The 26,505-nt window shown below is 50.4% G+C and overlaps 1 protein-coding gene across 4 annotated transcripts in view; it reads left to right on the top strand.

Annotated features, from left to right (window-relative positions):
* Window positions 1–6,321: 6,321 nt before the first annotated feature.
* SATB2 (SATB homeobox 2) overlaps window positions 6,322–26,505 on the top strand; it is a 140,216-nt gene continuing 120,032 nt past the window's right edge. Inside the window, exons 1-3 of one of the 4 annotated variants that reach the window (XM_062619731.1) lie at window positions 6,322–6,337; window positions 12,675–12,753; window positions 16,376–16,594. In XM_062619731.1, coding sequence (XP_062475715.1) covers window positions 16,426–16,594 — 169 coding nt within the window. In that variant the 5' untranslated portion in view covers window positions 6,322–6,337; window positions 12,675–12,753; window positions 16,376–16,425. Of the gene's footprint in view, window positions 6,338–10,707; window positions 11,133–12,674; window positions 12,754–15,130; window positions 15,825–15,862; window positions 16,137–16,375; window positions 16,595–26,505 lie in introns of those variants that run through there. The other 3 variants (XM_062619732.1, XM_062619730.1, XM_062619733.1) reach the window with 3 other exon arrangements.

The following is a 26,505-nucleotide window of genomic DNA, read 5'->3' as shown; positions in this document are numbered from 1 at the left end:
TTTAGCCTTAAAAGAATGAAATTTTTAAAATGGCATCCAGGAGAAGTAATAGATCAAAAATTGAGCTAATTTTAGAATGGATCAGTTCATGGAAAAGATCTGATGATGTGGTTGTCAGTGGTTATCTGAATGGTGAGAGCACTGACTGAAGATTGAAGACCAGTGAGGCCTTTTTCTTGAATGTGCTTGATGGAAAAGAGAAGTCTTGGGGTTCTGCCTGTGTTCATAAAACTACTGTAGTAGTTATGTTTGTAGATCTGTTTTCACTAAAATGTTACCACATAGATTGCCACTGTTCTGTACCTGAGAAAGGACAGAGGTTGTAATGACACAGAGAATTAAATATTGATAGTGCAACACAGAACAAAATTCTGATTTCATCTGCTCTGGTACAAATGTACAGAAGCACATCACAGCAGCACTGAGTGGCCATTTTTGTTCATCTTCAGTTGGTTTATATGCACTGCACTGTATTGTGCATTGTTACAACACTGCAGGAACTTGGAGTTCAAAAGCCTGAGCTGATGTTAGGCTCATGCTGCTCCATCTTCCTTCTGCTGGACTGACAGAAGCAGTGTCTGTACTAGTGTATCAGAAGGGTTCTGTCACTGAGGCTATCTTGCCCACAACAGTCTCCATCAACACTGTTCTACTATCTTGCCCACCAAAACAAGGTAGCCTCATGTGAATTACCTTTTTGGCATTGAAGTCTGGCCTGGGATACCTCTTGAATCATGCCCAAGAGCTTTTTCAGATGGTGCTTAAGCCAAAACCATTCCAAGAATCAGTCTCTAACTTTGGTGGCACAGGCCATCATGTTCTAGGGCCCAGGAACATTCCTAAAGCTGCAAGGTATTTATTAGTATTAATGGATCCCAAGCTGGAACAGAATTTGCCTTGATACATGTGTATTAAAAATATTAAAAGAGTATTTTAAAACTTTTAAATATATCAACTAATGTAGTTTTTATTGCAGGAGATGCACAAGTACAGCAGGAACATCAAAATATGGTGGTGTTGAGACTATCTAGAAAGTAAGAACAGTGAGAGCTTTCCTGACACTCAAAACTTGAATGGGTATTGAAGTTTTCAGCACCTGAGCTGGTGATAGGAATAACTGAATGTTCCACTTTGTCATGGCTGTGCAATGCCTTCACGGAAGGGGCTTTGTGCTCTTTTCCTAAGTTACAGAAAAAAGAGAATGGAGAAGGAAGGATATGTAATTGGAAAGGGCTTGCAGTATAAGTTCATTCTCCCTCTCCTCCCCCTTAAGTTGAAATGTTTAATGTTTCATCATACTTGTGTTGTGATTTGAAATGGGAATTGGTGTCTGTTATCCTCTAAGACTCTAAAACTTTGTAAAACCAGGAAAACTTTTCCTGCCCAGCTCCGTGCATAGTGTTACTACAAACTTCTAAACACAACCTCTCCACCAGGCCAGAAGTGATTCTGCAGCCTACCAGAATGTCCTAGAAAAGACTTTGTGGCACAGAAGAGGTTGACTTTAATTTGCAAGAAATGAAAAAGTTTGCATGACTTTAGAAGTGGTGAAAGATGGCTGAATAAAGGCTCATGAAGCTGTGACTGTAGTGAGGGAAGTGGGTGGACAGATCCCTGTATACAATAGTGCCATGAGATGTGAAATTGCTAAAATAGCCCCTGCCTAATGTAATCACCTTTCAAAGAATATTTGAGAGGCATTTTGTCAGTCAAATATAAACAAAGACTATGTTTGAAATTCAAAACTTGTCCAAAGTAATTTTTCTTTCAAAGCCTGTTTCCCCTGCTTGTACTCATTCTAAGTGCTTTGAAAAGGCATCTTTGTAGAGGACAAGCTATTTCTAATTGTTTGTTATTAAAACCCCCTCCAAAACAGCAAAACAAAACCTTTTGCAAAACAGTAAGGAAAACCAAATGCATCTTCCAACAACTCCACTTTTCTAGGAGCAATAGTGAGCCCAATAGAAACTGCATAAAAGCAGGCATTACCCCAGAACTTCTAGGAAATACTGGCACTATTTCTAGAGCAGAGCTTGCATGAGAGCACAGAACAGTGTGACCTGGTACCAATGATTTTTTTTTTTACCGTTTACAAAAAGGTTGCATCAGGACTGTAACTTCAAATCTTATAATGATTTCTGATTCTAAAGCATTCCAGATTGCATTACAAACTAGTAGCATGATCCCTGAGCTGTTCCTGTGCAAGGCTCCTGCTGGCTTCAAAGGCAGTGCTGTGTTCAGGCTGACATGGGATCGTGACCTTGACCCAAAGACAAATTATTCACTGCGGTCACTTCAACTCATGCTGAACAGGAACTACTGAAGGGAAGGGGAGCAAGCTGCCTTATATTGTCTTTATTAGCTGTGCTTCAGGCAGGAAATGAAAAAGAAAAACCACCTCTTTCTGCAATTAAAATTGTGTTGGGAATTGAATTATGCAGGACATAAGTCAGCAGCATTGAGACAGGGTTCTGAATACATCTAGGGTATCACAAATAATCACCTCCATTTTAAATCTTAAACACCGAAGTTCATGAACACCAGGAATAGTGACATGTTACTTGCGGCTTTGTGTCTGGTGGCTGACAACTATATAGGACAAAGTTTCTTTGCTGCAGGTGGTACATTCATGTTTTCTTCCTTGGATGGTTCTCTTTTGTCTAGAGAGACTCTCTGGTTTGTCTTGCACCTTTACTTTAGGCAGCTCACATCAGGGAGGTGAAAACCGGACTGCCCTCTTCCACTCACAGTATCACACAGTATGCTAGAGATTGGAAGGGACCTCTAAAGATCATCTAGTCCAATCCCCCTGCCGGAGCAGGAACACCTAGATAATGTTACACAGGAATGTGTCCAGGCGGGTTTTGAATGTCTCCAGGGAAGGAGACTCCACAACCTCCCTGGGCAGCCTGTTCCAGTGTTCCGTTCTCATCCCTCAGCTGCTCATTACTGACAGGGGCTTGCTGTTCTGATAGAGTTCTTTAGGTCCCTCTTGTAATTTCTATACCTCGGCTTGTTTCAGCCATCAGCTACAGGTTTTTAGAGGGAGTTGTGCATCTATTATGACTTATGGGGAGGGGGAGTCACTGGGTCTATTTGCAGCCATTGGTGGAAGACATCTCAAAAGGTAGCCTGTTAATTTGTGGACACTAGCACAGTTTTTCTTGGTTGGTGAATCACTAAAAGGTTTCAAAACAAATATATATACTATTGTATATGCTACTTTTATGTTTGGAGATGAAAAACTATAGGAGTCTTGTTCCAAGGAGGCCTCTGGGAGGACAGACAGCCCAGATCTCCTCAGGAACTCTGCTGTCTTGCTGGGAAATCCTTGACTGTACAGAATTGGGTAGTGAGGGGCTGACATGTGAGCCACCAGTGAACCCCACTGCCATCTCCAAGAGAAAAATCTCTCCACTGCCAGTTGAGGGCCATACCCTGCTGTACATGTCCACTCTGACGGCCAGCTGCAGCCTAATCCAGGCCTAATCCTGAAGAATTTGGGGAAATGAGCTGCACATTGTCCATCAGACATGAATATGAAAGAGCAATCCAGCCTGGCAGTTGCACAGTTACTTTCCATGCCTGGTTTCCCATGGAGCCTACCTCCTATTTTGCTGCTTTATTAGCTGTTGTTTCTAATTTTTGTGAAGGGATCAGGGAGCTTGTTTTAGCCGCAGTGAGTAAACTGTCTTGGCAGAAATGAGGAAGCTGTTAAGAGGGAGGGGCTGCTACATCGTGTGGGTTACTTGTCTTAATCGCAAATATATTAATAGACCTCAGACTTCTCTCCTCTTTCTTTTCCCAAGCTGAAAGACATCCAAGGCTGTAATAAACCCGAGGACTGTGGGGTGGCAGAGGGGAGGTCAGCCTAGCCTGACGCTGTGCTCCCGTTTGTTTTGTGGGAGTGGGCGGGTGCTTGGAGTTCACTGGGATTTTACTGTCAAAGCTTTTGAAAGCGGTGTAAATCCGTGGGCACAGGCTGCCGGGCAGGCCCATAAAAGCAGGACTATATAATCAAGATGGAAATTGAGAAAGTGATTTATTTGATTCTCGTCGGCAACACCCCTCACCACCCCCTCGGCTTCTCCCGGCGGGAACGGGGCTGAGACCTGGAGGGGCGGTGGGCAGCAGCCTCTCTACCGCCCCGGGGCCGGCCGCGGGCCGGGTTCCGGCCGCACACGCAGGCGAGCCGGACCGGCGGGGCGGTTGGAGGTCGGATTTTGTTCGTCCGCTTGCGACTAGTTTGCAGATATTTGTGTGTCTGTGGTCGGACCAGAGGCAGGGAGTTGCTCCCAGGGCGCCCGGTTCCCAGCCTCGGAGGGTGTCGGAAAGCCTGTAAACAGGACGGGTCCTGTCCCCGTCCCCACCCGGGGGACAGTGTGCTCCGGTGGCCGCTTGAGCCCTCGGGCTCCTGGTGGCCAGGCAAGGGTCAGTGAGGATGGAGGGCTTGCCCTCAACGGTGCCAGCTCTCGGGCAGGGCGCATAGCTCCTGACAGGCTCCCCATCACCCCACAGCCGGGTCCGGTGAGCTTCACCGTGGGGAGAGTGAGCACAAACAGGGGCGAGAAACGGTGGGCCCGGGCAGGTTGTGTAGCGAACACAGCCCTGGATCCATCTTTCTTGAAGCTAGACTGGCTGTGTGGTCCCACTGCATCCCTTATCCCCTTTTCCAGCTGGTACAGCTGCACATCATGCAAGACTAGGAAAAAAAAAATCCACCTGGCGGTGAAAACCTGGGACAATTGCTTCTATTTGTAGGTGTGCAGATGCCACCATAACTTGCCAGAAGGGCCCTGAGTGGGGTGAGAATGCCGAGGACAAACGGCAGAATGGGGTTAGCAATGCTGTTTGCAACCTCCCGTCCAGTTGTAAGGACCGGTTTTTGCAGGGAGAGTCGACACTCTGCGATAGTGGTGACAGCGTTTCACAACCACGGAAAGGGAAAGCCGAGAAGCACCCACCCGAGGAAGGGCACCTCGGGAGAGCGGGAAGGCCCCGCGCCATGAGCACTTAAAAGGGTCCGCAGAGGTCGGGCCCTCTCCCGTGGCCTGAGCTGCCGCGGCGTGCGGGGTACCTGTGGCCGGTTGGCCTTCCTAACGGCTAAGGCAGGGGGACAGGCAGTGCCCGTTGGGCTGAGAAGGGCTCTGCTGCTGCCTGCGCACTTGGCCCACACCCGACCCTTTCGTCTTGCCCGGGAGACGCCTCGAAGGGTGAGCTGGCAGAGGGTCTCCCGGTGTGCCGGTCTAACGGCGCGCCTCGCCCCGCAGCACCTGCCGCCGCCGCCCGCGGGCGGTCAGTCAGCTGGGGAGGGTCGCCGAGGCCGAAAGCGTCAAAGCCGGATGCTGCTGACACTTTCCTCCCGGGGTGGCAGGAGCAGGTCCGTCCTCTCCCATCCCACGGGGACCGGAGCCCGGCTTCCTCTGGGTGGGTTTTCTCCCAGCAGTCCAATACCTGATGAAGCTCCGTGTCCCCGTCCTACCCAGTGCAGCATGCCGGCGGGGCTGTGGGCTCCCACCGGTACGAGCAACAGTGTCTGCCGGTGGAAGTACCGCTGCCAGCCTGGCGATGAGCCGGCTCGGAGCTCCCTCTGGCACCGAGAGCGGAGCAAGCCGGAGTAGGGGCTAGAACCGGCGGGGCGTGGGGTGTCGGGAGCTCACCCATCCCAGGCGTGCGCCCCACTCTCGACCCCTCAGTCGGATGGAGGCAGTTCTGCGAAAAGCCTCTGGAGTTTGCCGGCAGCATGGCTGGGCTCTTAAGCAGTCCCTTTATTGCAAACGATTTAGAAAAAGCCCAGGGCTGTGAAACTTGCGCAAAGTTAGGCAAATTCCTCGCTGCTGTGCGAGGGGAGGCTGAAGCCCCACGCCACGACGCTCTCTTACGGGAGCCGCTGCATCTCCACCTTGTCCTCGTTGCGGGGGGGGGGGGGAGGGAGATGCTGCAACCAGAGAAATCCCATCGGGTCTGTTTCAAAACAGGTTGATACAGAGTGAAGGCGCTCACAAACTGCCTTTCCCTTCAATAAACGCGCGCAGAGACGCCCCAGAAACAGCGGGGCTGCTGCCGTTCTTGTCTGTCTTAGCGAGGCGGGGTGTACAGAGCTGTTCCCAGTGACGGAACAAATACTCTCTAAGAACCGAAGGCGCCACAAGTTGTTGCACTGATGAATTGATCCAGTAATCACTAGAGCTATAACGCCCTTATTTATGCTAAAATGTATGACGCTATCTTCAAAATGTGGTAGCTCCAAGTTACCACCTCTTTATTACTTACACAAGCTAATAGGTGAAGTGACTTTTACTTCCTTTGCTTGAAAGAGGCACAAAGAAGCAGACAGGTAATTCCACGCTGCTAATTTTTGTGTAATGGGTAGGAAAAGGAGAGGTTGAAGTAAAAACTGGGCAGACCGATTATGAAATCTCGGAGTGTTGCAGGGAGAAGCTCTGATCTCATGATTATTTTTTTTCCTTAAACTGCGTTCGCAAGTATGCTTGAAAATCTGTCACATCAGCCCGTGCGTGAACCGTTTGTTGTCCCCGAAAGGATGGTTTGTTAATAGGCACCTCTTTGTTACCAGTTTGAATTCTCGCCTCACTGTTAGCATTTTAAATCAAGTGTTTGGCTACCGCATTTCAAGGTGCGGGGAGAGGAAAGCGGTAGCTGTCCCTACCGCTCCCAGGCTCAGCAGTTGCTCTTCAGCTTCGAGAGCGGAGCGCGGTGAAGTTGCGGTAGTGTTACAGCTCCTCTCGGGTGAGACTTGCCAGGCTTGAGGCTAAAAAAGTGTCTCGTATACAAACCAGTCAGAATATTTACAGGTAGTTGTGACTGTCAAATACTCCGGCGGCTTGACAAAGCGCAGAGATCTCGGAACGGTTCGTCTTTAGGAGGGTGGGAGGCTGCGGCGGCGGGGGACCCCGGAGAGGCGCGGCGGCGCGGATTGAGCCCCGGCGCCCGTTCGCCCTGGGGACCAGGGTGCCTCCGGCTCCCCGCGACACGCTGGCCAGGAGGAGAAATAATCGTGTCACCCGCAGGGGCGGTGTGGGCGAAAGGCACTTCCTGGGGCAGAAGTGCAGCGGTTCACGGAGAGGAGGAAGCGAGAACTGTCGTACCCGCTGGGGACAAACTCGCTTGTTAGATGCTGATTTGGTTGGAGTGATTCCGTGATGGGAAGCAGACGAGCATTGCGTCTGGTCCGGTTTTGTAATGGGATTTCAAACTGCGGGTACTGCTAACCCGTCCCTCACAAACCTGAAATCTATCACGGAAGTGCACTGGCCGCTTGCGGCGGGGAGCCGGGACAGCCGGATGCCTTCCGGCCCCGCAGGCCGGGTGAAGCGCTCGGGCTAGTGGCAGACAAGGATCAAGGAGGAGTCGAGCTCGCTGCGTGACAGCGATGCGAGGTCCCATGGGTACCTCTCGCTGCCCCCCCCCCCCCACGCGAGGCTGAGAGATGGCTGCCTTCGTAGGCTGCTGGGCACAGGATGCCGGCCCGCTTCGCTCCCTGAACGCCGCCGGGGCACGGGGCTGGATGGGGACGTGTGGAAGCATAGCGGGGGCAGCGCAGCGCGGCCCAGCCGGCAGACGGCGGGCAGGCTCCGGGCAGTATCCGCAGGCCTCCGCAGCCCCGGTATCTGCAGCCGCATGAAGCCACGTTCAGGCTATAGGGTGACGCTTCTGCAAGGCCACCGGGACTGCCCTCCCACTACCTTGAACCTGCTGAGAGCGGGCGGGCAGCCTCAGACCCCAGGTGGTCCTCTTGCAGGCCAAGTACCAGTCCTGGCCCCGAAAGCTCTTTGTGTTTGCTCATATAGGCGGGCAGAGTTTTGAGGCCACGGGAAAAGATGATAGGACTTTTTGCAGGAGGAAAAGTGTCAGGATTTGGCCTTTTCCTGCCCTGGAGCTACATGGGTGTCCCCTTTGCAGAGAGCGCGCCCTTTGAGCCCCACTGGTAGCAGTACAGGGCTTGCCAAAGCCTGAAGCGGCTGAGCGGCACCCCGCCAGTACCTTGCAGCTCTTCAGGTGCGGAGATTTCGCTAGGGACGGGGGCAAGCCCGTTTCATGGGGCCGGGAAGGCTCTGAGCTGGCTGCCGTTTGCTGGACCTGGGCTGTGGGAGGCTTGGTGCTCGTGTGCGTTAGGGTGCGTTTCCTTGATCTGTTCAACGGCATTTTTAGCTTTTGTAGTTCAATAAAACCTCTGTTTATCTTCACTCGAAATCCCCTGCAATGTCTGCCCCTTTTCACTGAGCAGAGCAGCAACCTTCAGTTATTTGCACATAAACGGCTAAATTCTCAGCCCGGTCCCTTCAGCCCGGCTTCACCAGCTGCCGGCTGGGCTCAGCTCTGTCTCAGAATGACCTGCCTTTGGCTTCAGGGGGAGCGAGGGGGGGAGGTAGGTTCCCCCATGGCTGCGCTCCCCGAGCACCATCTCTACTGCAAGAAGCCGGCTGGAGCTGCTGCCTTGCGCCACAGAGCGGAGGCTTCTCTGTACGCGTTTGTTGGTGGTTTGATTTTTCACGGGTGTTTTGCGTGCAAAGATCAGAGTGTTAAAGACGAAATTTGGATTTAGGAGGAAAATGTCACCCTGCTCTGCTCAGGAGTCAGTCTCTGTTCAGCCGCGTCCTGAGGAATGAGCACGGCGGAGACGGCGAGGCTAGGGCTGAGCGCTGCTCTCGGGGAGGGCGCTGGGAATCGGCTCTGTCCTCCCGGCGCTGCTGGGGCCTCTACTCCTGTCTGGTCCCCGCCGGCAGCAGGAACTTGAGTTTGGGAGGCGGTGGGTGTCCAACGAGGGCGGGTGGTACTCTGCTTCCAGGTCGGAGCCGGGCGGGGGAGAAGGGCTCTTGCTAATTTACTTAAATCGTTGCAATTAACGATTCGTGCCTTAGGGTACGAGTCCTCCGCCCTGCACTCTTGGTATGTCCTGCTGAGCTCCGCCGTCTCTCGCATCAGCCCTAAGCGATAAGACGGCTGGGGGTAAAAGCGGCTCCCTGGGCACTCCGCAAACGCCTCTGGGTGAAAAGGCACGCATCGGGCTGGCTCCCGGGCCGAGGCGGGCCGCTCGCCGCTGCAGCCCCCCGCCGCATTCGTTCATGCCGTGGCTCTGCCGGTGCGCGGCAGGCGGGACGCGCGTTTCTCCGGGCAGCGCCGCTCGGCGCGGGCATCTCGGGGCGAGAGAGGGACGCGCCGCCCGGCCCGGGGCAGACGGCACCGGAGTGGCCTTGGGCTGCTGCAGCCAGCAGCCTCAGCTGGTGCTCGGTGGCGGGGCTCGTCTCGGAACTTGTTAGTCACTTCTTTCTCGGATCTAAGGAATTTTCCTTAATCGCAACGAAGGTAGTAAAACTCTTCCTTCGTTTCCAATTGTAAACTGCTAATTTGAAGGAGAAGAGCCGCAGGGCACAGGCGGTTCGGTCTGTGCTCTCTGCTCCTGACAGTTGACAAATCTAAACATTATTTTAGAGAAGCTGTACAAAACCGAAGAGTCTCTGAAGTCTAAGGTGAGGCGGGTCGATGAGCGTGAAATCTCACGGAGGAAATCCCTCGCGGCTCTCACTGCAGCGTGTGATTGCGGGAAAACCGCAAGCCTGCGGCCAGCGGGACAGCCAAGAGCTGGAGAAGGCTGTGAGGAGCAAGGGGAAGCTGCAGATCGCAGTGGGAGCCGGAGGGCAGGAGGGAGCCGGGCAGGACCCTGGCAGCGGTCGGCTCAGCCCCTCTCCAGGCGGCCCGGCGGCCAGCTCGTTGCGTGCGCTCGCCTCGCCGGGGCTGCGCTGCTTTCTGACACCGAAATAGGGTGTAATAACAGCTCCGGCCGAGTCTTTCCCTTCCCTGTATGTTTGGCTGTAGAGATTTCTTTTTATCCGCAGCTCCTTCTATACATAACTAGTGTTAGCGGCAAAGGATTTATTAATAAAATCAGTGAGGGGAAGGATGAAGGCGAGGGCAGTCTGCAGAGATACTCGTTCCGTCGGAACTCGGGCGCCATGAAGACGCTTTTTGTTTTGTGTTTTTTTTTTTTTTCCGTTTCTTGCCCCCCCCCCCCCCCCCCCCCCCGCCTTTTACACCGCACAGCACGAACGAGCCGTGCGGACCCCAAAGAGGCTGAGGAAGCTCCCTCGGGGCCAAGGCGCTGTACCGCGGAGCCAGGACTCGCCAGGCGCCCGGGCAGCTGCCGCGCTCGACGTCTGGGCAGCTGCCCGCTTAGGCTTGGTCTGCCGTCAGCAAAGCAGTGGTGTGCGGCTGGGAAAGGGCGACGACCCGCCTGTGTTCCTGTTGGGGGGAGATGGAGCTCTCCCCTCGAAGTGCTGTGGGAAGGGCTGAGCTCCTCCTGCCCTTGGGATCAGGGATATTTTCGTTTCGTTTTAGCTTCACCTCCTAAACCTGGCGCCGAGCTAGGGACCGCGGTAGTGTGGCGCAGTAGGGTTGGACGGCTCGTCCCCGACGGCGGGAGCTAAATGTAGGGGCTGCTCCGGAACGGGAGGCCGGCTCCTCGGCTGCGCAGCGCCTTTCCGCATCCGCGGGGGCAGCGCCAAAAGAGCGCACCGGGCAGGAGGTCAGTCCCCACGGGTTTTTCCGGGCCGGCCTTTATGCCCTGCTCGGGCCTGGCCGCGGGTACCGGAGCCTCGACGGCATGCAGCGCGGCGGGCAAGGCGGCAGGGCGGAGCGGCGCAGTGGAGGTCGGCAGGGTCGGCGCAGGAGGGGCCCGGGCGCCCCCCTTAGCAGGTGGTGCTCGCCCTGCCCGGCCGCCCCGGAGCACCGGGGCCACAGTCAGGGCTGAGCAGCGGCCGCCTCGGGCTGCGCCGGCGCCGGTGCCCGCGCGATGGCGCTGTGTGAAGGGGAAGACGCCGGGATGGGTCGGGCGGGTGGTCCGGTCCCGGCCCCGAGGAGCGGCCTCGGGCTTGGTCCCATCGCGATGGCAGCCGCTGGGAAGGGAGCTCAGGCCGCGAGTGAGCAGGGAGACGGGAGTCCTCGCCTGCGGAAGCCGCTCTCCCCTTGCCGAGTTAGCCCGCTTCGGCGGTGCCTGCTGCTGCCTCCGACCGCGCGGGCACTCGGCGCTGCCCCACCGGGGCTGCGGGACCACCCCGCTCCCATTCTGCCGGCCGCTGCATCGTCGCGGCAGCTCTGGGCCTCCGCGCTTCGAAGTAGTGCCCGCGGGGGGCAGGCCGGCGCCCCCCGGGACCCAAGTGTGCGGCGGCCGGAGTCCCTCCTCGGCCCTGGCCGCAGCGCTCCGCCGCGCCGCGGGGACACCAGCCCGGCGGTGGGGTTGGCGTCCCACGGACGCCGCGGCCTCCAGGAGGCACTGGGCGGAACAGGAGGAAGCCGGCGGAGGGGAGAGCGCAAGGGAGCCCGTCGGGTTCTGTCGGGGACAGCGGTGCTTTCGGGAGCAGCTGTGCGGGGTGAGGGCGGCCCCGGCCCGGGGGCAGCACCGCGGGCGGCCGAGGCGCGGGAGCCCACGGCAGCCCCAGCTGCAGCCGCCCGCCTCTGAAGCCTGTGCAGGCACGGAGCTACGATCGCTTCCATGCGTTTTGGCTTTAAAAGCGATAGTTAATGAAAACCAAACTTTTCCAAGGAGGTGTTTTTGTTCATTTGTTCAAATTTTTTTTGGCTATCAACCACTTGAGGCGTCTATAAACTTCGGTAACAAGGAGCGTTGGGGACAAGGAGCGCACCCACTCCTGCTCTCAACAGAGTGCAAGAGCAGAAAAGTCTACTGGAGTTCGTGTTAGAAAACGGAAAAGTTGTTGTTATTATTAATTTAAAAAGTATTAAAAATAAACAGTTCTTTTTATAGCGAGGTTTATAGCGAGGACGAATGGGGAAAGCGATGGGAAATAATCGCCTTTTTTTTTCCAGTGGAAATAAGGACAACATGTGAAAATTATGCACTGAAGAAAAAAAAAGGCATTTATAATTTGAAACAGAAATAAAAGGCTTTTATTCGGAAAAAAATATGTAAAAGAAAAATAAGCATTGTGTATCATAAAATCTGTCAAGTGATGTTTACAAACCAGAAGTTACCAACCAGCAAAATTTATACGCGCTTGGTTCTGTTTCCCCTCAGTTTTATGAATAAGCCCTTTTGCTTCCGCGTCGAAACTCTCAAATGATTACCGCTCTCGATTTCGAAATTAAAAGAGTAATTTGTGTAAACGTTCAGTTTACAAACACAGGAATAAACACGTATTTGGCAATGCCGATATTCCAGTGAACATGCAAATAAGAAACCAGCTGCGGTGGGGAAAAAAAAACGAACGCGAGAGAAAGGTGCAGGGTATTCATTGCAAATAAAGCAATCGCTACATATATATTTAAATGTATTTAATTGTATGCATTATTCAAATGCCCTTTTGACTAGTTTAATAATTTAGAATCGATAGTTTTCCTAAAAACTTTATAAAATATTTACGCTTTATAAAATATTAATCGATTAACAAGGCAGTGGTGCTCTTAGAGGAGCTTTACTAAAGTCCTGTAATCGCTCTGCCGCCACACGTCTCCGCTGGTAAGGAAAGGATCACTGACAAAATGTAAATGAAGATCTTCAGACGGTGGTGTTTATAAAATAGCTCATTAATGGGCTTGGATTGAATCTCTCCATCCATCCACATCATCAGATATAATAATAGTAACGAATCAGACAGGGAAGATCCTGGCTAAACCATTGGCATTTTTTTTTTTTCCAGAAGTACTGAAGTCCTAAATCACCAATTCTTCTAACTTTCTGGCCATTGATCCGCGGGGATTCGTAGTTCAACATCAAAGGTAAGAACAAAACATTATTCGATTATTCGATAGCTGGTGGAAAAGGTTTACTTCCATGTGAGAGCGGCTGCTAAGCTTTATCGGATTTAGGGGAAAAAAAAAAAGGGGGGGGGGGAGAGAGAAAAGTTAGCTCGAGTTATTTAAAAAGAAAACCGAGAGTTCTCCAAACTTTGCCTCTCCAAAAGGGACGGCAGGAGGAGACCTGGCCGGCGGCAGCCGCTGCAGAGCTCTCTCCTCCTCCGCAACCTCCGCTTTCCCGGCACCGGCGCTCGCTCATCCGACAGCTCCCGGACCCCCGAACCCGGGCGGCGTCCCCCCGCCCTTGCCTTCCGCTGGCCCCCGCCTCTTTTCTGGCTCCCCCAAACTTCAGCCGGCGGCGGGTCCGGCTCCCACCCCCGTTCGCGGCTTGCTTGTCCCGAGGAAGGCTGGTACCGTGTCCAGACTTTGGCGGCCGATTCCCCTGCCCCTTCCGAGGAGAGAAGAGACGCGAGTGCATCGGCCGGGGCTGGAGAAGCCGCACTTGGCGCTGCTTTTCGGGGTCGGACGTGGAGCGAAGCGATTATTTCTCTTACCCTGACCGGGGATCCGCTGCTTCTCCCGGCACTGGTTCTAGGGAGTCCAGCGAGCCCCGAGCGCTCGGCGGGCGGGCGGGCGGCCTTGTCACTGCCGCTGGGAGGGAACGAGGGGGGCATCTCGGGGCCAGCGCCGGCCGTACTCCCGCGGGAGACCTGCTCTTCCCTCCTCCTCGTAACCCCACGGCAGCACTGATAGGGCTCGCCGCTCTGGGATGACTGCGTGCGGGCTCGGGGCTACCGCTGCTGCCCACCCTGCACTCCCCGCGCCTTCACGGGGCGGACGGAAACCTGCCGCCAGGGCTGCCCGGTGGTGCTCCCTCCGTGCCCGGGGCGGGGGGGGCCCCAGACACCCCCTACCCCCCCCCCCCCCCATAGCCCCCTCTTTTTTTGACCCTCCGGCGCCACCGTAAAAGGCAGAGCTCTTAAGGGGGCACGGCGGGGAGGGCGGTGCCCTGAAGGGAGCCAGCGGCGGACGGGAGGTGTGTGTGGGGGGCGGCGGTGGGCATCCCGGTGCCCACCGCCGCCACTACTTCCCCACCGCCTCCCTTCCGCCTCCCCCCTCCCGCGCTGGAGGGGATTTCCTCGGTCCACCTTAACGCGGGGCTCGTTCCGCCGCCGGGCGGGGAGGGCTCGGCGGTTCGGGGCCGCCGGCTCATTCCCCTGCGCCCCCCGGGCCGGGCAGGGGGCGCTGCGAGCCCTCGGGGCGCGCTGCCGGGCATGGCCCCGCCGGGGGAAGCGCCCGCGCCGCCACCGCCCGCCGCGGGGAGCGGCGCGGTGCACCTTACACCCGAGGGGGAGGTGGCTGCTGCCGAGCGACCGGCGAGGCGACCGAGCCCGCCCCGCCGCGACTTCCCCGCCGGAGACGTTCTCTTCCCGCCGGCTGCACTTAGGCAGCGCTGTCATGCCCTACCCGGAGCACCGCTATTAAATAATTTAGCGGTGGCAGCAGCAGCGCTTCCCTGCCGGCTTGTCACCTCCTCCCGGCCCCCACCATCAATTATTCAGGGCCAGCCTGGTAACTGCCTGGAGCCGGGCGCGGGGACTAGAGCGGCAGTTGGGCCCTACCTGCGGCCGTGCCGTGCCGCCCGCTCTCAGCTCCCCGGAGGAAGCGGGACCGGCCCTCGGGGTGGCAGCCCCCGCCGCACCGGAAAAGTTGCTGTCGCCTCGCCCCGGCCGGGAGAGGTGGCGGGGGGGCTCCCGCCGTCGCTCGTCGCCCCGCGAGGGTCGCGGTGTGGCAGGAGGTGGTGAGGCCGTACCGGCTGCGTCAGATCGACCCCGGCGCCTGGACTGGATGCCGGTGGCAGCTTTGCTCCTCCCCGGTCGGTCCAGTCTCCCTAACTCCGACTTCCCCTCTAAGACCCCTTTCCCCCCTTCCCCTTCTTCTCCCAGCTCCTCCTCCTCTCCTACTCCCCCGGCCCTCCCCCAGCCTGACTGCCCCTGTCCTTGCGCCCTTCTGCCCTGGGTCTCTGCTGTCACCACTGCCTCGTCCTGCCGCGCTTCCCCTTCCTCACCCAGCCCGCCCTCCTCCCTCCGTGCGGCACCGCGCTCGCTTTTCGTGTGCGAGATGTATTATTTATTTATTGGTGTTTAATTTCCTGCCAGGTGGGTCTCTGCCTCCCACCCCTGGGCGCAGCGGGCCGGCCGCGCTGGGGCTCCGCGGGGCGGGCCGGAGCCGCGGGGGGTGGGTTGCTGCGCGCCCGTCTGCACCCGATCCCGAGATAGCACCGACACTTGATTTTTGCGGGGGGGCGGGAAGGGGGAGGGGTGTCGGAGGCGAGGAGGGGTGGCGATGTTTGGGATGCACAGCCCTGGGACGGGAACGCCGCGCAGACAGACAGACAGGCAGACACACACACACACCGGCGTGCACACACACCAAACCCGAAACCAAGGACAACCCCAAAAAGGACTCACTCTGCCTCGATGACTCAACGCAACTAATAACCGTTTCTCCGCTCTCTGTGGCGACTCCCTCCTGCCGCTGCTGTCTCTGGCAGAGGAGGGAGCGATTGAAAGTGACACACCGGGGGCCGCCGCCGCCGCTTCCCTGCGCCGCTAGGCACCCGCCACCGCCGCGGAGCCCGGGGGAGCGGCGCTCCCTCCTCTTCTCCTCCCCCGTCTCCCCCGGTATTGATTTTCTCCGCGGAAGGTGTGAGAAGTCGGCTCCCTCTCCCCTCTCCTCCGCGCCGCAGCCGGCGGCCCCGCGGCTCCCCGCCCCCTCGCCCCGACCTCCCCGCTCCGCTCCGCTCGCTGCCCGCGATCCTCCGGGAAGGGGCTCTGGCCCCTGCCTCCCCGCGCAGAGCGGGCAGGCACCCCGGCCCCGCCGCCTCGGCACCCCCGGAGGAGGGCAAGGAGGGGGCTGGGGGTGGGGGGAAGCAGTAGAAGGGAAGAAAGCGGCGTGAGAGGAGGAAGCAAGAAAACTTTCCACCCTGGATTCTCTACTTCTGATCCATGGACAGAGCCCAACTCAGCCAACTTACAGACAGGCTATAAGCAGTAAGTACACCGGCAGCTCCCGGGAGCTGCTCGCTAGAGGCTTTCTCGCCAGCAGCCGGCTACTCAGTGGCTGCACAGCTGGCCGGCGCGGGGGGGCCGTGCCAGCGGGGCAGCCAGGACTGGCAGCCTCTTCCCCGCGGCTCCCGGGGGCGGGCCGGGGCTGAGGCCGGACCCGGGGCGCAGCACCTGGCTGCGACGGGCGGGTGGGCTGTCCGCCGGCCTGCCCGCCGCGATGGGGGGCCGGGAAGCAACGATGACTGCCTCTGCCCGCCGCAGGTTGGGGCCGTGGAGCGGGACCCGCGGGCCGAGCTGGTAAGGCGGCCCGACCGGGCCGGGGCCGTCGAAGCCGAGCTGTTCGCTTTCAGCGGGGGTGCTTTCTCCGGCGGTGGGCGCGGGGCGGCATCACGCTCGGCCGGGCACTCGCCCGGTTTCGCTTGCCTGAGCCGTCCGGGGGACACGCTGTGGGGGCCTTGGCGGGCGAAGGGGACCCGGTGCCGGGCGGCGGTCCGGGCCGGCGGTCGCTGAAGCGCTCCTTGTTTCTCTTCCCCTAGGTCCGTGCTCCTTCTACTGCGACCTGCCAGCGGGAGCCGCGTCTCCGAGCATGGAGCGAAGGAGTGAGAGCCCCTGCCTGCGGGACAGCCCCGACAGAGGCAGCGGCAGCCCCGATGTCAAAGGACCCCCTCCCGGGAAGGTGGCCAGACTGGAGCAGAACGGCAGCCCCATGGGCACCCGCGGGAGGCCCAACGGCGCCGTCACCAAGCCCGTGGGAGGTAACCGTGCGGCCGCGCTCACGGCGACACCGCCGTCCGGCCCGGCCCGGCCCGGCTCGGCTCGGCGGCTCCGCTGGCATGGGGGCAGTTGGCGGGCGGGTCGGCACCGTGCGCGGAGGGGCTGCAGGTTCGTGTGGCGGCCGCCGAGCTACTGCCCGCTTTCACTGGAAAGCGCTCAGCTGCTCAACACCGCTGCGGTGCTGCAGTCTCGGGGCAGGACCGGTGCCGAGGTCTGCGGCGTGCAGAGCCCGCTCGTCAGAAGGCCGCCTTCCCCAAGAGGCCACCCCTAGGCCCGAGCTCTGGCTGGGCGGCTCACAAAGGCCAGGCCTAATCTCGAGCTGGGCCATGCCCTCGGCGCTTTCTGCGTGATCACTGGCGGATCGCGCCGGGGCAGCCCGCGGCCAGCACCCTGCCCTGGCCGGCGGCTCCCAGGGGCCCGGCATCGTCTCCAGGTTAGGTTAGGTCACCCGGCTGCGTTTACGGGTGCGGGTGGCATGAGTTACGTGTGTTACACCCACCGCCACAACCCTGAGAGCTGGGTCCCCGGGGTGGGAAAAAATGGCAGCGTTTATGTTTGCATTTAGGGATATGTTTGGGGTGGTTTTAGTTTCCGTGAGTAGCGTTTTGTAGCCGTTGTGAAAGAGGACAGGGCAAAACGAGGGCAGGGTTTTAACTCTCGCAGCCAAATTATCGAGCATTAGTTGTTAAGCATTCCTGCGATTCTCTAGAATACTTCAACTTTCATACGTACTTTGGTATCTAGTTGTTGGTCAGTTCTGTGTTTAGAGCATGTTCAAATAACGCTTGTGGTTGCTTTTATTTTCCCTTTTGTTCCACGTAGCTAAACTTTCCAGTCACTTCTCCTAAATAACCCTCTTTTTTTTTTCATCTTGACTCTGATGTTGCGTTTAACACGGTATTCCTCATGTTAGGAAAAATACCTTTAAAAATCTTGGAATTAGCCAGATGCTGTGAGCAAAATAATGCAGGGCAGGCCACAAATAACTTCACCTTAAAGAAAAAATCCATCTCCTTGTATTTATGTTTTAAAATGTGCAGCGTGGCAACGCATAAATGTAGTTGCTTGTACACAACGACTTTGTGTAAATGACACTTCAGGAGATACTTTGATATGGTCATCACATGACTCTCTATTACGTGAGATTTATTTAGCTATTTTACCATTAGATGCTTGTTTTAGACCTCTTTGGCTCAATAGGCTTCCTAATTGCTGAAGTTTGCTAAGGGGCTGCAGATTTTATTTCATTTTAAAAACGTAGGATTCATTTATGTACCTAATGAAGGGTAAGAGATCTCACCGGTTTTTTATGTTTCTTGGATGACTATATGTCTGGGTTTTGTGTTCTACTGTTATGGGAAAAGAAGAATCAGCTTTGCAGTGAAAGACTTGTAGTACTATTCCATTTACAAATCGGTGGAGGAATAATCTGTTGAATAATTGTAAAAATGAACTAGTTAATCATATGAAAAGTAAGAGATGTAGTTTTGGATGCCTTTCTTGAGACTGAGGCGTTATAGCTGATTTTAAAGAATGTGAGAACTGGAACAAAAATCTTTTTCCTGGGGGCATTTAGAGAAATATACTTTAAAGGAATATTTTTTAATGTTTTGGAATATATGTTGCTTTCTAATTGCAGTTGTCTTAGCCAAGAGAAATTCACCGGCTTGTATAGTTATATTGGTTGAACAGCTTGAATCTGGCCTGTTAAGTTATGGAAGATTTCTTCCACTTAAGACAAAGAATCTCATTTCTGAAAGCGAGCTTTTAAGAGCTTACGTTTTCGTTCATTGCTCTTAAGCTCGTTTATAAACTTGGAGTAGATTGGAATGTAAAAGTGTGTGGGAATAGGAAATGCAGGAGGCATTTTATTATTTTTTTGTTTCTCCTTAGCGGGTGTTCTTTAAGCAGTCTCAATCTCTTTGGTTTTAGGCTATTCATAATAAAGTTTATTCATTACTCCTTATTGATACTGAAAGCAAAAAGAAAATTATCTTTGTGTGAATACTTACCTAGGTTCTATAATACTCAATACTAAATTAGTTAAGCTGGATTTTTTTGACGGATTTTTTTTAATAAGATAATGGTGCTGTTTAAAATTGATTTCATTTTTTTTTTCCTCCTGGAACTGCTCTCAAGATAAATCAGCGTAGGTAATTTCCAGATATTTTTTTTTTCTCTGCTCTTTGCAAGTTTGATCTTTAAGAACCTGTGTGACCAAGTGATCTTTTTCTGAATGCAGATCACACCAGTTCGGGTATTTCTGGAAACCTGTGTCTTTGCAGTGATGGCTGTGGTGGTGGTCATTTTTTCACTTGAGTTGTGGAACGCAGCTGTAGACATTCGTGGAGATGCTGACTTCACATACTGGCACATTAGTATAAAATGTCTCTTCAAATAAGTATTAATAAAGGCTATTCTAGTATTGCTCCTAATGTTTGATAAAAAGGAAACTGTTGAAAGTCATAGTGAAATGACATCCAAGGCTTCAGTTGTCAGTCTTTCAGTTTTATTTGTATTTTTCAAGCTGTAAGAAGCGCTAGCATTTATTGAATGTGAACTTAATTTGGGAGAGAAATGATATATTTTTCTGTGAACTAGAGACCATTTTAGGTTTTATGTTATTTTTATTTTATAAAGTGTATCTGAAGGTTTTGAAAGCAAAGACAGATGCTAGCAATCCTTTTTTTCATCTCATTTTGGGCCTTAGATATGTAAATGCTGAAATTCCTTCCTAGTTGTCAGGTGGGTTTTTGGTGTAATAATATTTGTTTCTGAACTTAATCCCTGAGAGCAGAGCAATAAGCTCTCAACTAACTCGTGCTATGATGTGCCTGATGACCTTTGGTAACAAGTTTTACAATCATAGTGTTTGCTACAATTATTTTTCCAGTGGCTTCCCTGAGAAACAGAGAAATATGGTAGTGCTGTAGGTGTTTTTAGCTTTCTCTCTAGGTTTATGAGTGAAAAAATGTATTAAAATAAGCTTTAGTAGTGTAGACAGAAAATCAATTATTCTCATGAGAAATTTTGCCTTATGACTCTCCTTTTTTTTTGTTCCTAACCTGAACGTACTTAATTCAAAGGGCCATTATAGCAGCAATAATAAACTAGCGAAGGTCACTAAAAAGATAAACGGGGTCTTAAAGGTTGTGTTTAATGGGGGATTTAAAAGTTTTGGTACTTTTTATGATGTTGTTAGCGTCAGTCCAGCGTGTTAAGAGACCGATTTCAGTTTGCCTGACTAACACAGTGCTTTCTAATATGTTTCAGCAGTTATCTAACCAGTCTGTTTAAAAACCTGTACGTAATAAAGCACAAGTGCTCAGATGTTCAGGAGAGGCAGGTTTTAGAAAGGTCCCTGGCAAAAAAAGGCTTATATCGCTTTAAAAAACATATGAAGCCTGGGAGAGAGTTTAGAGCAAGCAAGAGCACTATGGTGTTGACAGCTTTATATCCCTGTTGGGTAACATTCACTTACTAGAATTGGCGTCTCCTCTCAGTTAGTAATTCACTCCATAAGGATTAAAAAAAAAGGGGGATGATTAATGGCTAGGAAACGTATATTTACAAAATTGTTGATTGCAGTTCATGAACCTGTTTGTATATAAGTGGATGTGCTTATATATGTGTATGCGTTGATTTTGAAGAGCATAGATAATAAGCATCGAAAATCTCTGAATGCAGCTTAAAATGCCGGTGTGCAAAATGAACTGTTTTGGAGTTTGGTTTTGCTGAAATAGAAACGGAGAGCCAAAATATAGCCAAGAGAAGGTATTCAAATTTGGAGCAGGAAATAACTGCAAAGAATTTGCTGGTTAGATTAGTTTCATGCAGCCTGATAGTAATACATTCTTATTGATGAAAGCGTTAAAATATGTGATTTAATTTGGAGAATGGTAATGGAGAAAACTTTCAGGCAATTCATACTGAATGGTATGTTCGGGATGATCTGTAGCTGTGGTTACCATGCTCATACAAACTTGGATGCACCAGAAACTGTCTGCAGTGACTCTTCAGAGGGCTGCTGCTGATTGCTGTAAGCCCAGTAAAGTTCTGGTGTGTTGCAGTCTTGTCTGCTTAGGTGTAGTTAGAAATCTGTTTTAATATGTCTCTGGGGTGACAGAAATGCCAGCTGAGGATGGTTGAAGAGCTGTTTGTCAAAATCTATTCTGAATATTTCTGCAAAATTACCACAGGGTTTGTGCTACCTTTTATATATTTTACAAGGACTTAAAGTACTTTACGGGAGAGAAAATCCACTTCTGTACAGTTTGATCAAATTGGCTCCTCAGTTCTAAGCGGTTAGTTAACATTAAGCTCTAAATGGTATCCTGAAGGGAGTAAGGAGGCACGTTTCACTTGTCCTTACCAGTTGAGTAAAGTGAAAGGTTAAGTTTTAGGTAGTCTTCTTGCTTTAATCCTAGATGAAGAATATCTTCCTGCTTCCTGAAAGAAGTACACATCAAGATATAGAAGCGTGAAAACCACAAATACTTGTTAGTTCAGGAAACAGCAGTATGTGAATGTATTTTATGTTTTTTCTGTTGTAAAAGAGTTGGAAAATGTTGCTTTGTACTTTGATATAATTCAGTGGGGATTATGAGGAAGTGTAAATTCTTGGATTTTACGTGTTTCTGATACATAAGGAGGAAGAGGCTTCTAATTAAGCAGGAACAGTAAGAAAAGAGAGACAGTGATTTCTTTTTCATGCCTGATGGTTAAAAATGTGATTCTGGTCTTTGCTGTTTTTCACCCCACCCCCCTTTTCCAGTCGGATTATGTCATGTAAGTAGAATAAACAGAGCAGTCGCTCCTGAAGAGTCATGTAGTGTATCAGCTGTATTTTTTGCTGAGGTCGAAAGAAATAGTCTTTTTTTATGTGTTTCAGGACTTGGTCTGTTATTAAAATAAAGACACAGTTGGTTAAAATATACATCCAATTGAACATATGCATTAAACAGAATATAGGGTATCCACCCATTCGGTGACCTAGGCATAATTTGATGTTTGGAGTAATTTTGGAACTCTTAAATTGCATCTGCAGAAAGCCACTGACAATTTTGAATTCAAGATTTAAGATTTAGCTGTAGTAACATTTTACTGTTTCCCACAACAATTCCTAAGTGTGTCATCTCCCCGCTTCCTTCCCACCCCATACCCATGGCCACGTTAGTTAACTGGGCGCTGTTATTTCTCATTGTGGACTAAAGGAAAGAAAAAGAAACCAGCATGTTTGAAAAAGTCAGTGTTAATTCCCCCCCCCCCCCGCCTTTTTAAATTGAGTCCTGTTTTTTCTTAGTTTCACTGGGATGGAACAGAATATATTTACTGCCAATTATTTTTAGGGCAATTGTTTGAAAACGCCTGCTAAGGTGGGTCTGTGAGTGACTCCCCAGAATTGCTTTGTGCCTGAAGAAGATGGCAAAATCGTATTAAAAACTATAAAGATGCCAGTGAGGAAATGTGCTTTCAGGAAATGAAATAGCGACATGTTTCTCACTCAGAATGTAGATGAATTCAGACATCGAAGGACGAAAAGCAATATTAAGCTTTTATTGTTACGAATAAACACTCAAAGGTGAGGTATACAGATTCCTTTCCTAAATAGTTAATTTTTGGGAGTCTTTGTATTATATTTAAATTATTTTACTGTGCTGATTATCTGGATTTGAAAGTAGAAAAAAAATGGTATAATGTAATTGTAATCAAGTCATTTCAGCAGACAGCTATGTCATATTTAAATCTTATAGTTTGTAGCACAGACTTTCAGATGGTATCAGTTACTTTAAAATACCTTTGAAAGTGTTTAATACTCTTCATGGAGATGTTAGTCTGAATATTTATTTTTGCAGTAACTTTCTAACATTGCTGTTTTCCTTAAAGCTGTCTGTGTGGAATGGGGAGGAAAAAGATCACAATGCTGATTTGGAGCTTAAATAAAGTACTTGGACCAGTAAGGTTTTTGTCACTCCCATTGACACAGAAGATGGTAATACAGTATGGCATCTATGATGTTGTAAAATGAAGACAGGTTTACTGCAGTCATGTATTTATATTTGCCAATCAGCTGTGTGACCCGTTTAGAAAAATTCTTATTTTTGTCATTGAGCAGTCCCCAACCTGCTTTTAAATCTTATTTTTAAACATTTCAAAATAACTGAAAAATCTGTAAAACTTAGGAAGTTTTTATTTCGAATCCCTAATTGCAAGGCATAGATAAGTTAGGCCTTTACTTACTGTCCCTTATAATTTAGTTAAATTAGTAACTACTGCTGTGTGTTAGGATTAAAGGCCCAGGTTTTCAAGGTATAAAGTATTACCAAGTCCCTTTGAATTGATATGATGGCGGTTTGTTCAAGATAACCTGTGCCTGATTCAGACTCTGTAAGTGCCGAACAAGTGTGCTCTCCTTTAGAATCTCAGAGTGGTTTTGAAACCAGCCTGCTGTGTTGGACAAGGAACTGATGCCCTTTCTAGCTTAGAAAAGACTGTCTTGTGGTAATTGGTTCCTACTGCATGAAATGTCCTGGGTCAGCTGCATCGGTCCCCACAGTGACATGTGTCACTAATGCAGATGGAAGGAATAGTCACAGCAGACAAAAGGCAGCTGAGTATGTGATGGCTTTTGAGAAATGTTTTCTAGGCTTTAGACGTACTAAAAACATTGCCCTCCAACAAGCTTTGTACTTGTTGCAGAACGCTCATCAGCGACATCTCTGCTGAGGGGTTCCATACAAATGAGTTTACATTGATTAGTGGTACACAAGGCAGAAAATACGCTTTGCCGTTTAATTCGGGGGAAATTGTTAGCACATCTAGCTGGGCTTCTGGTGGCCATTCGCAAGTGCTGACTGCTTTAATGCATGCTATGTTCTCAGCCAGCAGGTCATGTTGTCCATATTATCCCAGTTCTGTACTTAGGAATTTCTTTTTTTTTTTTAGTTCCTATGCTTTGTACCAAAGCACGTACTGCAGCTGTTGTGTGTGCTTTGTCCCTGTCTTCATTTGTACTCATCCACATACTATTAAAGGGAGAATATTTTGTTTCATATATCCAATTTTATTTCCTTCTTTTTAGAGAACTTTGAAAAAAAACATGAACTAGTATTTTAAGTTGGTTTTCCTTTCTAAATACCTGTACTAACTTTGCTGGTGTCCCCTGAAGATTTATAAGCAGACCAAGATGTCAGCTTTTGTCTATTAGCAATTTAAGGCTGCTAACATTGTGGAGCCCTTAGAAGCAATGTTTGGAAGTTGGTGGGTTTTGTTTTGTTTTGTTTTGGTTTATTTTTAGTATAATTCTTACTCTGATTGTTAAAGATGTGAACATTGATGTTGCTAATATTTAAGGACTTAGTAAAGTCTTCTTCCAGAAGGCATTTCCACTTGGTATAAGGCTGCACAAATAATTTACAGAATTGCTTTAAAAGATGAAGCGAGAGCCCTGCATTGCTAATACTGTAAGCTGGGCAGAGATCTCATGTCTGAACTCAAGATGTATTTTAAATTTCCTGGCAAACGCTGAATGATTGCTGATGTTACATGCAGCGATGTTAGGAAAAAGAGATTGTCATTATTTGTAGATGCTGTATGAAGGGAACAGAAAGAACTCGAGGAAAATAGGCAGGTAGCTCTAGATAGAGTTTAAGCACATGACTTGTTTTATAAATAGAAAATTACCTAATAGTAAAAATTGTCAGTCATTTTGCTCTAAGTGATGTTCTTGTATTAGATGGACATGCAATATTAAACAGTCTGAGCACAACTGTACCTTGTTAGTAGCAATGTCAGCAAGGTAAAACAGCTCAGAATGAGATTAATAAAAATAACCTGTCAGACTATATTTTATATGAAGCTGCAGCATCTCCTGAGATAACCGTACTCCCACTGCATTTTCAGAGTGCAGTAGAAATGTCTTGTACTTAAATATGCTCCCTCCTTATTTGTTCCCCAAAGACACACGCTGAGATGAAAAGGCACTCTATTGACAGCAAGTCTTTTCAAAAGTACTAAATCTGGCAAGAAATGTTGTGAGGGGAGTTTCTTGTATGAAACCCCACGATTTGTAGCACTGCCTACAGCCACAAGGTTACTTTCTCTCAGGCATTCTGTTCTACTTGGGTAATGCTGAGAAGCGGACGGATTAGTCTGTCTTTACTTGCGTATCACCGATACTTCACTTTCTGTAAGTTGCTGACTTTGTCTGCATTTGGAGGGAAACTTCAGCTAAGTGAGGAGGCTCACATAGAAGTATTTACCATCCTGGTAATCTAAACTCACAGAAAATGTTTTGTCATAAATTTAGTTGACAGGCATATATTGGAAATGAAGCATGTCATTTTCAGAACTATAACCAGACTATTTTTTGAGAGTCATATAAATTCATATTTTGAGCATATTTTGGTTTATATGCATTTCCATTATTTATATATTAAAACTAGATGTGCACAGTTTCCAGCGTTATTATTTTGGGTGGTTATTAAAAAATGTAGTTATAAATTATGAGTTATACAATACTTTGGAGTAAAAGGTGATTTTCATAATGTCTCTTCCCAACTTACAGATAACTTTTTTGCCATAATACAAACATGCTAGCAGAGCAACATGATAGATGTCTCTTTAAGTATCATAGTAAAAGAAAATGACTCGTATTCAGAGGCTGTGGATAGTTTATGTTGTTTTGGACCCATTTCCCAAGCAGTGATCGAAAACAGATTACAATAACAATTATACAGTCAGAAGATGCAATATCCATTTCTGTTTTAATTGAGTGGAAGAATAATAAAAGCATCATTAAGAAAAATGAGGTGGACCTGTCATACACTCTACCAATTTTTAGGCTTGGAGAAAATGCAGAGTAACAGAAGTGTGGGCTTTTTTATTTTAGTTTTGAATTTTTAATTTTTTTTTAAGCAGAGTTTGTTGTTCAAGCTTGAAGTCTGGATGGTAGACTTTGTATGGGCTCCTGTGAGCAAGTATGTAGTAAGAAGTGGTGCTGCTTGACAGTAACACTCAAGTTAGGCATCATCTGGGTGTCTGAGTTTGGCGTAATAATGAGTATAATGTTGCTGTCATTGGTTTGAACCTCCCCGATTATATTGATATGATCATGGTGTCAAACTTGACTTGCCAAATAGGTGAGCTCAGAGAATGCCGTGGATAGGTAGAAAGTAGTAAGAATGACTTCTTTCTCCTTCAGAATAACAAGGTGTGCTACGTTATGGTTTATGTTTTTTTTTTCCCATTACTTTTGCCTCAAAATCTGTGGATGTCTATGCCGGTAAGAGTACCCGGTCTCTTAAGCCAGCACTGCCTGGGGACTGACTCTTCTGTGACTCTTCAGCTGCCTCACCATCTTGGTCTACTGATTAAATCCTATAAAGGGAAAGGCTCCATGCTGGGTGGCACTTTTCCTTGAGAAAGGACCCGACTGTAGTTGAGGGCCCAAAGCTGAGGGAAGCTGACTCTCCATTTTCCTCGAAGCCGAAGTCCTAGAGCTGTAAGCAGAAGTGTCCTTTCTGCCATATCATACGTTGGGCGAGATTGATCCTCTCTACGGTAGCCTTGGTTCTTGTCGTGTACCATGCAGTTTTATAAATCAACATTTGGAATGGCATCCAAAAGTGAACCGGGAGCCAGTTCAGCCTTTGGAGAGCAGATGTAATCTGCTTTCTTTGGCTAACATCTCTCAGGAAGCACATGCATTTGCACTAGCAGAAATATCTGATTCTCTAGGGTAGCTCTGTGTATGTAATGTAGCAATTCAGCCTGTTGAACCCCAAAAGCATGGAATGCTGACTTTTCAACAAGTGGGTCTAAACACAGTAGGTCAGCCTGTAGGTGGGTCCTTCCCACTCTCTCCCTAAAATATTGTTAAGTGGCTGAACAA

This window comes from Pezoporus occidentalis, unplaced genomic scaffold (genome assembly GCF_034315485.1).
Source record: "Pezoporus occidentalis ecotype Australia unplaced genomic scaffold, CSIRO_AGI_Poc_V1 ctg213, whole genome shotgun sequence".
Taxonomy (NCBI): Eukaryota; Metazoa; Chordata; class Aves; order Psittaciformes; family Psittacidae; genus Pezoporus; species Pezoporus occidentalis.
This window is presented reverse-complemented; position numbering and strand designations above follow the sequence as displayed.